Source organism: Lolium perenne, chromosome 5 (genome assembly GCF_019359855.2).
Source record: "Lolium perenne isolate Kyuss_39 chromosome 5, Kyuss_2.0, whole genome shotgun sequence".
In the NCBI taxonomy this organism is placed as follows: Eukaryota; Viridiplantae; Streptophyta; class Magnoliopsida; order Poales; family Poaceae; genus Lolium; species Lolium perenne.
Window position 1 is genome coordinate 80,020,196 of NC_067248.2, and position 17,816 is coordinate 80,038,011.

Here is a 17,816-nt window from a genome sequence, read left to right on the forward strand (position 1 = left end):
CGAGTAGATAGATAGCTACAGAATATTGGGAAATTATAAGTATATACCTTACACTTCTAATGGTAAACACACTTTTTCAATACAAATTGTTTAGCAGATCATCATCTAGCTGCACTTCCCGTCGTGGTCTTATTTCTAGTCAGGAGGGTGCTCATGTAATGTAGCAGTTTTAAACATTTGTTTTTGCACAATCGAATTGCACTGGCACTACACGTCTAATCGAGTAGATAGATGGCTACAGAACATTGGGAAATTCTGAGCATCTTACTTCTGATGGTAAAAACACTTCGACTGAATTTGGTGTCACTTTCTCAATACGAAATATTGCTATATAGCAGATCATCGTCTAGCTGTGCTTAGACACATTATTAATTCAGCCTTCATGATCGGAAGTATAACAAGAGTACTGCTTGAAAATGTGTCAAAAAAAGTGTAGCAATCAGAAGCAGGGAAGACGAATGAAATCATGCAATGCATGCCCCGTTTCCTAGCAGCATCTCTTCGGGATGGTGAGGTGTCCGGCCATGTGCCACCCCTCTCCTCCGTCAGGGTACATGTACGGGCAGGCCGGCTTGAGCTTCGAACCGCCCTTGTCGGCGAGCACGTTCCACTGCTCGTTGGGATCCTCGGTGGTGAACTTGGTCCATGTCGGCGTGGAGTACTCGTAGCGACTATGTGTTATGCGGTCGAACTCCTCAATGTCCTTGTTCTTGGCGATGTCATCCGTGTCTCGGAGGTCGACAGACAGGATGTCACCATAGGGCCTGACGGAGTGCAAAAATATGGGCATTGAGATGGGCTCGTTGGAGACCGCAGCGAGGTCGGAGGCAAAGACGATGCTCTTCATATCTGGGCTGAACATGGGATGGTTGATGTGCCCAGCGAGGGTAGCAGAGCTCTGCACCACCCTCACCACCACCGTAGGGTCGCTGACCTTCACAAGGTACACGGCGAAGAAGCCGGCATCCAGAAAGGCCTTCTCCGGGGCACTTTCCGGCTTTTCGCGAGTTGAGGAGAAGATGATCCAGTCCCCCTTGGGAGACCAGCTGCAGTGGGTGTCGGTCCATGGCCCATTGGTGAGCCGTGTGACGGTGCCTTGGCCAAACTCTCCCTCCTCCGCATCCTCCATAATGTAGAGGTTCTTGTGGAACTTCTCTCGGCCACCGTCTCTTGTCGACCGAAACACAAACTTGTCCCCTTGTGCATTGGTTGAGGGGAAGGCATTGTTGAAGTTCCCGCTGGTCAGGCGTTGCACCTTGCGACCAGCAGCTGGCCCTGACGCGTTGGAAATAGCATAGATCTCTAGAGGCTTTGCGGCCGAGAAGGACGGTCCTACACAGACATACAATGTGTCCATATCTGGGTTCTGGTTCCACGCCGTTGAGAATACGCTATTCGAACCTCGCTTCTGCAAGTAGAAAAGGGGTTACAATTTACCAAATAAGAAAAATGAACTCGGAACAACTACAGTTATGTATCATATTTTCTAAGAAAAGAAGTGTGTAAAGTAGCATAGGTACCTCATAAACGACGCGGAGACCTTGGCTGTCGGCAAGCCACACGGCCTTGAATTCATTGTCAACAAAGGCAAGCTTGGAGCCATCCTTTGAAATGGTTGGAAACACACCCGTCACCCTAAACAACCCAACATCTTTGAGGGGAGACTGCATCTTGTCAAAGCTCTTTGGAACGAGGCTTCCATCCTGCATATGTCATGTCTAGTCATTAATCTCACCCGTGTTCTAAATGATACTAACATTATCCAACTCTACATGTAATCATGTGTGTATATAATAATGATGCATCAAACAAGCAAAAGTTATACCTTGAGAAGATTATCGGTTCTGCATCTATGGTAGCCGATGTGGCTTCCCCCATCGACCACAAATGGATTGTAGTGGTCTCCTTTTGGCCTAGTTTTCCGGCTGATCTGCACAGGTTGGTCAAGCGCAGTGACATCGAAGATCTCGATGTGCCGGTATTGTACATCTACACGTTGCACTGTCATTACAGCTTGCAGAGACTTCTGGCGGATTGTGGCCACGGCCACCTTTGTCTCACTGATGGCCGCCGGAGTCATGGCATCAAAGGTCTCGGGTGTCACCCGGATAGTCTCCTTGGTGGCAATGTTGTACCGAAACACACCCCAAACTGTAGCCATCCCGGAAGGAAGATTTGTCTCGATTCCTCGGTGGAAGAAGATGATGTTGTCGCTGCCCCACGTCGGCCAGCCACCATCCCTAATAAGGATCTTGCGCCGCAGGCCACCTTGCACTTGCTTGTCCACGTTCATGACAACGATGTCCGTGTTCAGACGCTCAATCTCGCCAGTCCACTTGTTAAATCGAAAGTTGGCCACTGCCACCATCTTCCCAGACGGCGACACGGCTGGACTTAAATCGTACTGGTCTGCAACAGTGCATTGATTTATACCCTCAGGTATCTAATATTACCTTGGTTTCAATGAACAAAGCCTTTTTTTTAAGTCAAACTATGTAAAGTTTTGATTATTCTTTTATAAAAATCTTTAACATGTACCATATAAAATCTATATCGTTAGATACAACATGAAATAAATTTTCATATGATACCTATATGATGTTATAGTTATTTATAGTTTTTTCTAACAGTTAGGTCAAAGTTTATATAGCTTAACTTGACGTTTCTTATTCATTGGACCGGAGGGAGTAGTACTAGGTGAAAGCATTGTCCCGAATTCCCCATGTCATATATACATGTACTCTACAACTGCGGCATGCAACACTCTGTAATTCTCTAAACCCGAATAGATTTGAAAACTGGCGCAGTCACACAAATTGCAATATTGTCCACTAATTTATATTGCAATAATGTAGTTATAAACTTCAAAGTTAAATAAGAAAATACTATAAGACAAATCTGCATAGTTTAGCTAAGAAACCAACTTCTCCTACAAAAAAAAAAAGCAAAGCAAGATGAACCTTTTTTTCCTTTGAAGAATATTGTAATTAATTGCACTTGGTAGAGTAGCATATCGAGCAATTAAATGATGTACGCGGACAACTTTCGGGGGTTTAATTTTAACTGAAAAATATCAGTATAGTAACTGAAAGCAGCGCTGCTGCATTTTTTGGTAAAATAAAATAAAGAGGAATTACCTTGTGGGGTAAGGCGCTCAGTTTTGCCGTCGTTAAGGTTGGTCCTGTACACGACAGTCCACGGCGTCCGGCGTTTCTTGACCGGCTCCTTGGTGGAGACGTAGATGAGCGAATGGCCGACGGTCCGGGAGCCCACCTTGAAGCTGCCGGCGATGCAGCCGCTGTCCTCCAGGCGCGCGCCACCGAAGGTGTCGGCGCCGTAGATGTCAGCCAGGCGCAGCACCTTCACCACGTCGTCGGCCGTGAAGCGCAGGGCCACGTGCAGCGTTTCGAGGCCGTTGTCCCTCTCGGACACGAAGACGAGGCCGGTGACGCGGCCCTTGTCGGCGTCGTCCGGGGAGGCGCCGCACTCGGCGGCGAGCTTTGGGTTCTTCTTGCTTAGGCAGGTGAGCAGCTCCTTGAGCGCCGCCGCCGGGATGGCCCGGCCGTTCTGGTTGTACGAGACGCCGTCAGTGAGGTGCAGCTCGTCCTCCGCGGACGACGGTGGCGGGTTGGCGGGGCAGGAGTAGATGTCCAGTGGCACCGGTGGCCGGTAGGTCCCGAAGAAGGCGATGCTGCCACGGCCGTCCCCCATTGCGCGATCGAGAGATTAACGGGTCCTTACTCCCTAGGTACCTTAACTCGATCGGCTTTGCTCAGCTGGTTTGTGTTTGTTTTGGGGATCAGATGAGATGGTACTTTAGCTAGCTCAAGGATGCTGGATTTATAGTGACATATATACCTGCAATCCTCCTTGGCCTCAGCTGCTTGCAGCATCATGTCGTTACTTAATTAGTCCTAGTCTACTCAACCCGAGTAACAATAGAACACATAAACCGTGAACAATTTTGCATAACAGTTACTGTAAATATTCTTTCAGGTACTCCGGCTTAAACCGGTATGTACCTGTTTACCGTAACATATACTCCATATTTTTTTCCATTAAGTTTGTAATGTCACCATTATTCTTGAGGCTATAGGAGAAAGATAGCTTATGGATGGAGACTTCTTCATGATGGTTGTGTGAACATAAATACATGCAATTTTGACCTGGTGGGCATGATGATAGACAGTGGCGGGTCCAGGATCTGGCCTAGAAACTAAATGACCATATTTGGTAAGCCCTCATGGCATGCGAACGAAGATCAGATCACATATAGTGAATCTTAGTTTTAGGCAAAATCAATCTTCGTAAAACTTGACCAGATATGGCAAAAAAATTAACATGTATAACATCACATCAGTATTATTAGAATCGTTATGGAATATACTTATGTATTATATGTATTTGACATTGCAAATGTTTTTGTACATACTTGACCATACTTTATAGAGTTTGACTTTGTTTTCTCATTATATGTCAGCATAGAAAACGACACTTGTTCTCTATGGTGTAGTCCCCACCATGATCATTGCCGAGATAAGTAGTGGCCTACCATCTCTCTATTGAATGCGAGCATAGAAAACTTCATTTGTTCGCTCTTGTGTAGTCACCACGATGATCATCACCAAGATAAGTAGTGGTCTGCCATCTCTCTATGGAATATATATTTTTCGATAAAGGGCGCTTCATTATTCAAAATATTCAAGCATTACACCCACTCTTTGCATAACTAAGATGTACACAGCCGTTCGAGTATCAAGTCTAAAATAAATAAATTATAAAGGTAGACAAAAAAGCCAACTAGACTAAGCTTCATTATCTTCAATCCGCTTATTATGCAGCCACCCATGTTAGGATATAAAGTTCTTGGCCGTATTCTCCAACCGTGTAGACACCTCTATAAAGAGGTCTCGGTCCTCCAAGCGTTGAAGTGACGATCATGAACGGAGCAAAGACGTAGATCGGTAAATGACCTGCATGAGAGAAGAATTCTTATCATTGAAAACCTTGTCATTCCTACATAGCCAAAGCATCCATACGACATCAATCGTGCTCATTCTGATAAGCGTTTTATACCTAGAATCGACCCCATTTAGCCAATTGCCAAATATTTACAATGCTACGAGGAGGGTATAAGGTAGAACCCATCTGAATGATTGACCATATAGATCTAGCAAACCGACATTTGAAAAAAGGTATTTTATTGTCTCATCTTCGTGACAAAAAAATAAATTTCTTACAACCGTGCCAGTTGCGTTTAACAAGGTTGTCTTTGGTTAAAATTACACCGCGACGAAGGTACCACCAAAATAATTTTGTTTTCAGTGGTATCTTCATCTTCCAAATGTATTTATTATTGACAACCGGTCGACTAGGAATGGTAAGCGCCTTATACATTGAATTGACCGAGAAAACACCGTTCTTGGTTAGGTTCCATCGGAATTCATTAGTCCCTGAGCTAGTTGTATTGAAGCTAACATTTGTAGCAATTCATTCCAACTAGTTAGATGGGGGCCAATTAGATCACGCCTGAACGTCATGGTGGGAGGAGAAGTTTCCATAACCTTCTGCAAGGTGTCTCCCTTATTACGAACAATATTGTACAAGATTGGATATTGTTCTCGAAGAGTAGTTTTTCCCAACCATCTATCTTCCCAGAACCTAATCTCCGTCCCATTCCTTATGGAGAACGAACCATATGGGAAAAAATGCTTCTTAGTTGCCATAATGCCAGCCTAAAAGTGAGAATCTCCCGGTTACCAATAGACCTAGGATATCGCTTTTGAATCCGCATACTTTTTTCCTTAATAGTTGTTGTCATATACCATCCTCAATTAATAACCTAGCCAGCCATATTTCTACCAATGCCCTGTTCTTAACTTCAAGATCATGAACTCCAAGTCCACCTTGATCTTTTGGACGGCAGAAAACACTCCATTTTGTTAACCGGTATTTTTTCTTCTAACTATCCTCCTGGCAAAAGAATCTTGATCGTAGATAGTCCAATCTATGTAAGATTCCTTTGGGCGGATGGAAGAAGGATATCATATACAATACCATATTCGTAAGTACTGCATTTATGAGAACCAATCCCCCCTCAAGGGACAGTAATTTGCCTTTCCAACTACTTAGACGCTTCTGAAGTCTTTCCTCAACGAGTTTCCATTCCTCCAACGTCAGTTTCCGATAATGAATCGGAATATCTAGATAGCTGATTGGAATAGAGCCAAGACCACATCCGAACAACTCGGCATATAGGTTAACACCGTCATTGGCCTCACCGAAATAGAACAATTCACTTTTATGAAAATTAATTTTAAGACCTAACAATTGCTCGAATGTTGTATTGAATATATATACCTGCCATGTTCTTGTGTGGTACTGATAGTTGCCAGCTCTAGTCAACTTGATGGTTTCTGCATAATATTTGATTGAAGTCGTCTCCTTGGGATATTCCTTATGATATATAAAGCCATTGAACTAAGAAATGAGCAAGTCCTTGTCACTGGAAGTAGACATTGTTTTCTTATTGATGCAATCATAATCAGCTAGGTGGACATTTATTCTTTGTTTGTCATGAAATGTCATGCTCATTCAAGGGAAAGTCAATATTTTCATCCCCGAGCTGTAGGTAGCACCAGATCTAGTCTTAGATTCATCTCTACTGAATACATATAAACCTTAGATCTACTGAATGGAATTATTCTCCCTCTTTTCCAAATTATCATGTGTTTTAGGTTTGGTCAAAGTCAAACGTTGTAAAGTTGGACCAAATATATAACGAAAGATAATTCATCTATAATAAGACGTGCACACAATTCGAAAGTAAATTTCCTGAAAATTTTAATACTAGTGTTGATTTTATATGGTAGATATCGATATTTTTATATAGTTGAGCAGAATTTACGAAGTTTGACTTTAACCGACGATAAAATGCATTGTAATATGGAAAGGAGTGAGTGTATAGTAGTGCGGTCAACTCTAGTAAATCTGATATGCTTTCTTGGTTGTTTGATTTAAGTCATCTAGGGATTGAAATTCCACGAGGTATTCAACACCTCGATGCCAAACGTATGGGATCCATGGAAACCATTTTTTGGCAAATCCTCTATGCTCAAAGACTTATGCATGGTAGGGGAGCTCCATAGAAACAAATATATATGGGATCAACGGAAACCATTCTTGGGCAGATCCTCTATGCGACATCTTTTTTTCCACCAACTGTTATCTTCAGTATGGATAACTTCTACTATGAATCCTGTCTCTAGTAACTTTGCTAATTCCATCCCTATGGCGCGGCGCTTCTTGTCTCCAAAGTGTCACATAGCTTGCTTCACCGGTTTTGCACCCGGATTTATGTTGAGGTAGTGCTCCGCGAGTTCCCTCGGTACTCCAAACATGTCAGAAGGTTGACATGCACAGATTTCCATGTTAGCTCGCAAGAACTCGACGAGCGCGCATTCCTATTTGGGATTTATGTCAGCTCCGACAGACACTTGCTTGGAACTATCGTCTACCTTGAGGTTAACCTTTTTGGTGTCTATCGCGGTCTTAAACGAGGTCTTCTGGTCGGAGATCTTCTTCTTGGTGGTATGCATCTCATTCGAATCCACCGCGGCCCCGTAGTCTTGCAGCTCCTCTCCAGATAGTACGGATTCTGCAAAGGTGGCTTCGCCCTCCTCGCAGTCTTGAGCTTTCTTGTAGAGTCCGGATATGGTAATCATGTCGTTAGGACCCGAAATCTTAAGCTTATTATAGATGTTACACGCCCTTGCGTGAAACTTGTGGTAGGTGGGCCTACCAAAAATGACATGGTAGGAGCTCTTGAAGGGCACAACCTCAAACGTGATCATATCTTCGTGGAAATTGTTAACATCGCCGAGGGCCACGGGAAGTTTGATGCTGCCGAGAGAGTTTGCCTTTTTACCCGGAACCACACCATGGAACTCTGTGGTGCTATGCTTGAGCTGCTCCTTGGTAAGGTTCATCTTCTCAAGAGTCTCCAGGTACATGATGTTCAGGCTGGCTCCGCCATCCATGGGGCACTTGGAGAAGTCATACGCGTCGATGCGGGGACTCTGTTGTCGTCAGAAACCCACCGGCGGGCAGCGACGGGCAACACCGTAGAGCCGGGAACAACTAGGGCTGCGGCTGGCCCCAGTCCCTCTGAGCGACGGCCCGCAAAGCCTCCTGGTCACACACCCGATGCTAATTGCAAGGGCGTGCCACCTGACCTATACCTGGTCAGGAAGGTGTGGATGATGCCTCGCTTAGTTTCCTGCAGGGCACACACGTAAACATTAAATACGAGCCTCGATCGGCTCTCAGGTTATCCTGTGAATCGGCTCAAAGAGCCGATCCACCCATGATTCAGACAAGGTGTCCGAATATATGGTGGTCCTGCTTGATCAAGATAAAGCTAATAAGATCTACGATGATTTAGGGTTTTCACCGCATAATCGGATCATCCTACTCACGATTGGGCCTCGCGCTCGCGTACGGTGATCGTAAGCCGATCCTAGACGGGGCCTAAAAACCAACACGAGGTTGATCCTCGGAACATCCTGTCTAGGGCTAGCAAACTACACCCTACACGCCGCTGGATCCTCCAACCCTTTGTAAGGCCTAACTATTGCAGATATTAAACTAATCCTTGAAGAATCAAGGAGCAACCGTAACGGATCAAATCTACTAAACCATGATCAAGCGGGGTGCCGCCCCTACACCTAAGATAGGTGTAAGGGCGGCTAGACATGCGAGGGTTGCACTACGATAGCATATTATACGAAGAACAATGCTAACCCTAACACATCTAAGATAACTACGTTGCTCGCCATCAAAAAGGCTTCAGCACGAGCAACGCATGAACAACGGGGATAGGCATTACGCTGCCTAGATCGCAAGATGCGATCTAGGCAGCATGGTGCTTACCGGTAGAAACCCTCGAGACGAAGGAGTTGGCGATGCGCCGAGATTTGTTTGTGGTTGAACGTTGGTTGTTTATTCCATAAACCCTAGATACATATTTATAGTCCAGGGGACTTTCTAATTGAGGCGTGCACCTAACCGTGCACGGGCTAAACTCTACCTGTTAATTCTAAACACGATGCGATCTACTACGTTACAGATACACGGGCAAACTAGCCCATCTTAGTATAGAAGGCCGATTCATGCATTTCTTCTATGTATATTCTTCAATCGCGGCCCACCTCTGATCCGGACAAATTCCGGTGATAACACATGCCCCCCTGGTTTTGGAAATGATAATTTCAAAACCATTCTGTTTTTTCTCGAGGGGTCATGCCGTGGCAGAGCGGAACCGTCGCAGTATTCTTCATCATGACGTCTTGCCTCCTCAACTATTCCGCGTAATTTGACCGCTGTCTTTGGGCACCGCCTCCTCGGAAACTGCTGTGGCATTGAATTTCTACTATAGCCCCTTTACTTAACCGCCCTGAGCAGTTTGCCACTTCATCCCTTTACTCTGTTCCGGCTATCGACACCCAAAAAACCCCCAATCTCCCATAGCCATGTCTTCCTCTTCCTCCTCCTCCACCTCGTCGGTCTTCTCTGACTCTTCCTCCTCTCGCGAGCCGACGCCGGAGTGGGGCTCGTTGGCGGCGCACGACATTCTCGCCCCGACGACGTGGAACAAAGAGGAACATGATTCCTCCATCTGGTCTGAGGACGACAAACCCCTCTTCTGAGGAATCAGCGGAGGAAGATGACGACGACTCCCTTGAAGGTTACCCACCAACGAAGCGCCGCCGCACCTGGTGGGATGACGACAGCGATGACGATGATGATGAAGATGAGGCTCCCGTAGAAGGCTACGGAAGCTCCGATGAGGAGCCTATCAGCAGCTGCGCCGAAGGCAGCGACGATGAGGGCAGCAATGGCCCCTAGATTAGGGATCAGTAGTAGCAGTCGGCTTTTGTTCTTCCTTCCCCAAGCAATCGGCTCTTTCCTTGTAAGAAATCCCCATTATTAATGAAGAGAATACTCCCAAATGAGTCTCGCTTTCTTGTCAACTTTGCCGATCGCCGAACGAAGTCGTTATACCAAGAGCCGATAACAAGGCATCTGCTTGCACTACAAAAGCAATTTGAGGCAAAACCGTCGCCTATCCACACAGTCCAGTAGGTCTAGCTCCCGTCCAAACCATCATAATTGTGTAGATTGAACTCTCAACAAACCACTAGGAGATTTATCCCAAATATTATGATCTGAATCGAGCTTGTTCCGCTAGAGTCGATAGCCATGCATCAGCTTTTATTCTTCTGAAGTCGATGCCCGTGCATCGGCTGTTAGCATACTGTTGTCTCCACATGTTTTCTCAAGTCGATGTCTGTACATCGGCTGTGATTTTTTTTTACTGGCCGATCTAAAAATCGGCCTCCATATCTCACTGCCCATCCTCCCACATGCTTGGGAAATACTTCTTGAGATGTTGGCCGTTGACGGCCACTGGGAACTTCTGGCCGTCCAACTGTTCAAGCATGTAGGCATTGCCCTTCAGAACCTGGATGACTTTGTAAGGACCATGCCAATTAGGAGACCATTTGCCGTACGCTTTATCCCTGGTTCCTAGTGGCAATACGGCTTCCCATACTAGATCACCAACCTGGAACTCCTTTGGTCTTACCTTCTTATTGTATGCTCGAGCTACTCTGGCTTTGTTCTCTTTAATCTTCTCTAACGACCAAAGTCTAAGTTCCGTTGCATCTTCAATAGTGTCACTCATCAGGGTTGCATATTCCTCAGGTGTCAGGTCATTCTGGAATGTGACACGTCTTGACCCAGCCGTAATCTCCCAAGGTAATACAGCCTCCTGCCCATAAACAAGCTGGTACGGCGAAGTCTTTATAGCTCCATGGCATGACATGCGGTAAGCCCACAAAGCTTCTGATAACGTCTCGTGCCACACCCTGGGGTTCTCCTCGATCTTTCTCTTAATCAGCTTGATCAGGCTTTGATTGGATGCTTCGGCTTGCCCGTTGGCTTGAGCGTAGTATGGAGATGACCGGATTAGCTTAATCCCCATGTTATCGCAGAACTCTCTGAATTCTTTAGAGACAAAGACCGAACCTCCATCGGTCGTGATGGTTTGGGGAATCCCGAACCTATGAATGACATGCTCTTTGACAAATTGGATAACATCTTCCGATTTTACTTTCTTCATGGGTACAGCCTCCACCCATTTGGTGAAATAATCTGTAATGGCCAGAATCCACTCGTGGTTCTTGCTTGACGGAGGATGTATCTTGCCGATCATATCCATGCCCCAACCTCGAAATGGCCAAGGTTTGATGATGGGGTTCATCGCTGAAGCGGGTACCATCTGGATTTTCCCGAACATCTGACACGCTTGGCATCCCTTGTAGTAGTTGAAGCAGTCTTCTAGCATGGTGGGCCAATAAAACCCTGATCGCCTAATTAACCACCTCATCTTATGGGCCGATTGGTGAGTTCCACAGGCGCCTTCATGCACCTCATGTAAGAGCCGATTAGACTCGGTTGGTCCTAGGCACTTGAGTAGTAAACCTTCCAACGTCCTGTAGAACATGTCATCCCCTATAAGGACATATTTCATGGCCTTGTATCTTATCCTCTTGGGTGCCCCCCGAGCCGAATCCTTCAAGTAATTGAAGATATCGGTTCTCCAATCATCTTGTTCCAGGAACAGCACCTGAACTTCTGACCCGTCAGGTATGTCCTTGTACCCTGACGCCATCTGTGCGAGATCATTGGCGTCGGTATTCTGAGACCTTGGGACCCAATTGAAATTGATGTACCGAAAATGTGTCATCAGCTCACGACACTCCATCCAATATGGAAAAAGTGATTCACTCTCGCACTTGTATTCTTCCGTGAGCTAGGAGATCACCAGCTTTGAGTCTCCAAAAAGTTCCACTGCCTCTGCCCCGGCTTCCAATAGCAACTCCATCCCTTTGCGCACTGCCTCATATTCAGCAACATTGTTGGTGCAAGGTGCAGCTAGCCTGATGGCGAAAGAATACGTTGCCCCCCGAGGCGACACGAGCAGAATGCCGATGCCACATCCATCGTCACAAGCCGATCCATCGAAGAACATAGCCCACGCACGTATGGATAGTGCCGCTATATTAGTATTAATCTGCTCAGCTATAAGATCGGCCAACGCTTGTCCCTTGACTGCTTTCGCAGGCTGATACCGGAGATCGAATTCCGACAACGCAAACATCCACTTACCCAGTCGGCCTTTCAACACAGGGGCCGACAGCATGTGCTTGACAACATCCGACTTGCATATGACTTAGATCTCTGCCGTTAAAAGGATGTGATGCAGCTTGGTGCAGGTAAAGAACAGGCAGATGCACAGTTTCTCGACCTCAGGATACCTTGTTTCCGCGTCCAACATCCTTCTGCTGAGGTAGAAAACGACCCTTTCGACGCCCTCATAGAGTTGCACCACCACCGAGGCGATGGACGTGTCAGCCACCGACAGGTAGATGTAGAACGGCTTGTCTTGCCGGGGCGGAACTAGCACAGGCGGCGTCGTCAGATACCTTTTAATTTCATCAAACGCCTGCTGCTGTTCTGCCCCCCAGTGAAATTCGTCGTCAGACTTGGTCTTCACCAGCGCCATGAATGGCTCGATTCGTCCTGACAGATTGGAGATGAATCGTCGGACAAAATTGATCTTGCCAATGAGACGTTGGAGCTCCTTCTTCGTGGTGGGCGGCTGCATGGTGCGTACCGCCTCTTGACTCTTCAGGCCGATTTCAATTCCCCGTTCATGAACCAGGAAACCTAGGAATTGACCAGCCGTTACACCGAAGGCACACTTCTTCGGGTTCATTCTTAGTCCGAACTTCCGAGTTCGGTCTAGGACGCGCCGTAAATCATCCAAGTGTCCCTCCATGGAGACAGATTTGACTACGACATCATCGATATAGATTTCCACCAACTTACCGATCAAATCGTGAAATATATAATTCATAGCTCGTTGGTACGTTGCACCAGCATTCTTTAATCCAAAGGTCATTATCACATATTCAAACAAGCCTACTGCCCCTGGTACTCTGAATGCGGTCTTGTGTATATCTTCTGGAGCCATGAAGATTTGATTGTAGCCGGCGTTGCCATCCATGAAGCTCAACACCTTGTGGCCAGCAGCTGCATTGATCAGTGTCTCTGCCACAGGCATCGGATATTCGTCCTTGGGAGTGGCTCTGTTGAGATCTCTGAAATCGATGGCCACACGCCATCGGCCATCCTTCTTCTCCACAGGAACGATACTGGAGATCCACTCAGCGTACCTGCATGGCCTGATGAACCCGGCGGCCAACATCTTCTCGATCTCTTTCTTGACCTCCTCCAGAATTTCAGCCCTCATCTGACGTGCTCGTTGCTGGAACGGCCGAAATCCTTTCTTAAGGGGGAGCCGATGTTCGATGATGCTCCTGTCTAACCCAGGCATCTCTGTATAGTCCCATGCGAAGCAATCCGGGTATTCTTTCAGCAGCGCAATCATCTGACTCCTGAGCTGTGGATCCAACTTCTTGCTGATAAAAGTTGGTCGCGGCTTGTCCCCAAGGCCGATGTCGACTTCCTCCAGCTCATCAGCCGAGGTGAACCCGTACCCTAACTTTCCGTCACCTGTGAGGTCGACGCCAAATACTGGGAGAGCCGGTGGCGCGGATAACACGGTCCGATCGCTGGAATCGGCCTCCATCTTGATCATCACCAGGACCTCGTAGAAGTGTCGGGGCTGATCACGTGGGCCAGCCCCCCTTTTATCCCTGCTATGAGAGCAGCTGCCCTCATCACTACCCTTACCAAGGCGGTACCCAAGTTCTACCATATGGATGCTGAACAGGTGTCCTGGCTGTGGCCTCCCAGGGTACATATCTTTCACCATGTCGACGGCGCATGCCGATGATCTCGGCACTTCTGGTGCTGCCAATGCGCCTGGCATCAGCGGGCGGGTTTTTTCAAAGGAGCCGATGAGTTCGGCCTCGAGGACTGCCTCGATCTCGTCATGTTTCTTCTTGAGCTCGTCAGACAGATCCTCGTACTTGACCGGAGTGCTTTCCGCCATCTCGGATGTAGATGGCGATGCGGTGGATGTCGAAGACGGTCCCACCGGGCGTGCCAGAATGTGTTGTCATCAGAAACCCACCGGCGGGCAGCGACGGGCAACACCGTAGAGCCGGGAACAACTAGGGCTGCGGCTGGCCCCAGTCCCTCTGAGCGACGGCCCGCAAAGCCTCCTGGTCACACACCCGATGCTAATTGCAAGGGCGTGCCACCTGACCTATACCTGGTCAGGAAGGTGTGGATGATGCCTCGCTTAGTTTCCTGCAGGGCACACACGTAAACATTAAATACGAGCCTCGATCGGCTCTCAGGTTATCCTGTGAATCGGCTCAAAGAGCCGATCCACCCATGATTCAGACAAGGTGTCCGAATATATGGTGGTCCTGCTTGATCAAGATAAAGCTAATAAGATCTACGACGATTTAGGGTTTTCACCGCATAATCGGATCATCCTACTCACGATTGGGCCTCGCGCTCGCGTACGGTGATCGTAAGCCGATCCTAGACGGGGCCTAAAAACCAACACGAGGTTGATCCTCGGAACATCCTGTCTAGGGCTAGCAAACTACACCCTACACGCCGCTGGATCCTCCAACCCTTTGTAAGGCCTAACTATTGCAGATATTAAACTAATCCTTGAAGAATCAAGGAGCAACCGTAACGGATCAAATCTACTAAACCATGATCAAGCGGGGTGCCGCCCCTACACCTAAGATAGGTGTAAGGGCGGCTAGACATGCGAGGGTTGCACTACGATAGCATATTATACGAAGAACAATGCTAACCCTAACACATCTAAGATAACTACGTTGCTCGCCATCAAAAAGGCTTCAGCACGAGCAACGCATGAACAACGGGGATAGGCATTACGCTGCCTAGATCGCAAGATGCGATCTAGGCAGCATGGTGCTTACCGGTAGAAACCCTCGAGACGAAGGAGTTGGCGATGCGCCGAGATTTGTTTGTGGTTGAACGTTGGTTGTTGTTTATTCCATAAACCCTAGATACATATTTATAGTCCAGGGGACTTTCTAATTGAGGCGTGCACCTAACCGTGCACGGGCTAAACTCTACCTGTTAATTCTAAACACGATGCGATCTACTACGTTACAGATACACGGGCAAACTAGCCCATCTTAGTATAGAAGGCCGATTCATGCATTTCTTCTATGTATATTCTTCAATCGCGGCCCACCTCTGATCCGGACAAATTCCGGTGATAACAGACTCACAACCAAAGCATAGTACTCTTTGGGGATGACAGTCGGATGATCTGCCCTATCGAAGGTGCATGGGTTTTTGGACCACTTGACATATTGTGGCACAGCCGGAAGCATGGCATTCAGGACCCAGAGGGCTGATTTCTTGGCCTGGACGTCGGTGTTCCAAGGAAGGTGTGGTAGACACCCGCACTCTTTTTGACGAAGGGATTGGATTTGTTAGCTGCGGAACCCTCCTTGGGATCCGGCGAAGCTTCACCTTCTTCCATCGCCTCGGAACTGTCCTCATCCTTATCCTTGTTCTTTCCCTTGCCTCCTTTGCCACGTGGGCGGTGCTTCCGGGCGCGCTTGTATCCTGCTTCCGGGTCGGTCTTCAGATACCCACTTGCAGCTGCGATTGGTGTAGGAGGACTTGCCAGTAGTCGGATCAATATGGGCTAGGCCTGGCATATCCCTGTATTCTTCGTAGGTTTGGGGAGCGCGGAACCCAGTGACGGTGACCTCGTCAGCGCGCTGCTGGCCCCTGCCGGCTCCGCTACCACAGACGCGGCCTCTTCCGCCTCCTTGACCTCCGCGTTGGAACATCATGCCAACCATGTCGGATTCGCCGCTCTACTGGTCATCAGAGGGGTTCTTCCGCTTGTTGTTGTTGATGCTGCCATCACGGTTCTTCTTTTGCTGATGCAGGGGTATGGCTATGGCCGAGAGTTCTCCACCCGCGTCGTCATCAGCGGCGGTGTGAGTGTTGGTGTAAATACCCAACTTTTTGTGCATTGGTTTAAACTCTGGAGTACAAAATTTTGGGCCAACAAAAACTTTTCTGGTTTTTCAAAATTTCATGCATATAGTTGATCATGCCCTTGCATTGTAGAAATTGTGTGTTAATTGATTGTGAATGTTTGATTTGTGTGTAGATTCTTATAATCCTAATTACCCTCTTTATCTTGTGATCTCCTTTTCTTTTAGTTAAATATTTTAAAATTTTCCACACACCCTTGTGCATGTGATCATGCTCACATATGATCTTCCAATATCATATCTTTTGCAAATTTCCCTCCCCCATATCTATTTCTTCTTTTCTCATTTTTCATCTTTGAAAATTCTCCAAATTAGTGCACCACTTGGCTCATCATATTTATGCTCTGGATTGTTTTGGATCACATCCTTGTGGCTTGTTCCAAATCTCCAAACAATTGGGAAAAGTGGAGAATGGTCATGCCGGCCATGATCCTTCCCTCTCTCATGTTCATTTCTTTCACCCCCTCTCCTCACCAGCACCCATACACACATTCTTCATGTTCATAGCAACCCTCCAGCATCCCTCCTGCAGCCCAGCTCGAACCCCTACCTCCTTACCGTGCACACACACATGGGGACCCGTGCATGGAGAGATTTCGGAGATCTCCATCTCCCTTCTCTTTTTGGCCTGATCTGCTTGTCCTGGGGACATTGCCCTGCACCCTCTCTCCTTCTGACCCCGCGTGCACGCTCCCTTCACCCTCCCTCTCTCTGACCAGCGGTGGCAACCCCCAATGACCGTGGAGCACGTCTGCCAGCCACGGCCACGTCGCCCACCTCACCTCCCTTCTCTGGTAGCCCTAACCTTGTCAAATGGACACGCACGGCTCGACCATGCCTCGGAGACACGCCAGAGGCCCCCGCCCTTGACCCACCGATGCTGCACGGCGATGCCCAGCTGCCCTGTCCTTTCGTCGAGCGCCTGGCAGGCTGCTCGCTACGTCGCGTCCCTCCTCTCTGTCCTGCTGCAAGACGCGCGCTAGCCTCCAAGCCGCGGCACCGCCTCGCAACGCTGCAGCGATGCCGCCCAGCTCGGCCAATCCTCCGCTGCCGCCCTCTTTCCCCGTCGGTGCACAGACCTGGTGCACGGTGCACCGGTCCGAGCCCGTTAAATAGGGCGCCGCTCCCTCCTTTCCTTCATTTGCTTTGCCACAAACCCCACAGAACGCTACCCTCTCACCTCCTGGAGCGGAGAGGAGCTCCGCTCCTCCCTGCCGTGAGCGCCACCTCGCCGTCTGCAAGCCGGTGAAGGTTGCCATCGCCTAAAACCGCCACTGTTTCCTTCCCTCCTCTTGTTCTTTGAACGCGCCTCCCTCTTCTCGAGCTAATGCGCCCCTTCTTTCGTTCAAGGGTTGACCGCAGCCGACGCCGTCGTGAACAGCCGCTCCGCCACCATCGATCATTGCGGGGAACGACGCCGCTGTTTCGACCCCGACGACCACCGTTCGGAAGCCCCTGCTCCCCCGCATCCAGCGCACGTCGTCTCGCCGTCTTTTGCGCTCCAGGGTGAGCATGCTCCGCCTCGCCACTTCCCTGTATGCAGCTAGGGTTAGCCGAGCGGACGCCGCGTCGCGTCGGAGACGATGGTGCATGCACCGTTGGATTAAATCCAACGGATGCATGCGCAAGCCGCCGGGTCCCGCACGCCAGCGTGGCTGCCAGCTCCTCCCCCCGTTCAACCCCCCCCCCCGCGCTGCGCCGCTACTCCTGGGCCAA

General features: G+C 48.3%; 1 protein-coding gene across 1 annotated transcript; it reads right to left on the minus strand.

Annotated features, from left to right (window-relative positions):
• Positions 1–472: 472 nt before the first annotated feature.
• On the minus strand, positions 473–3,711 carry LOC127304731 (uncharacterized). The gene is made up of 4 exons (XM_071820594.1): positions 3,138–3,711; positions 1,826–2,409; positions 1,521–1,703; positions 473–1,408 (listed from the first exon to the last, which is right to left on the minus strand). The coding sequence occupies exons 1-4, from the start codon at positions 3,709–3,711 to the stop codon at positions 488–490; spliced, it is 2,262 nt and encodes a 753-aa protein (XP_071676695.1). The 3' UTR covers positions 473–487.
• Positions 3,712–17,816: the final 14,105 nt, after the last annotated feature.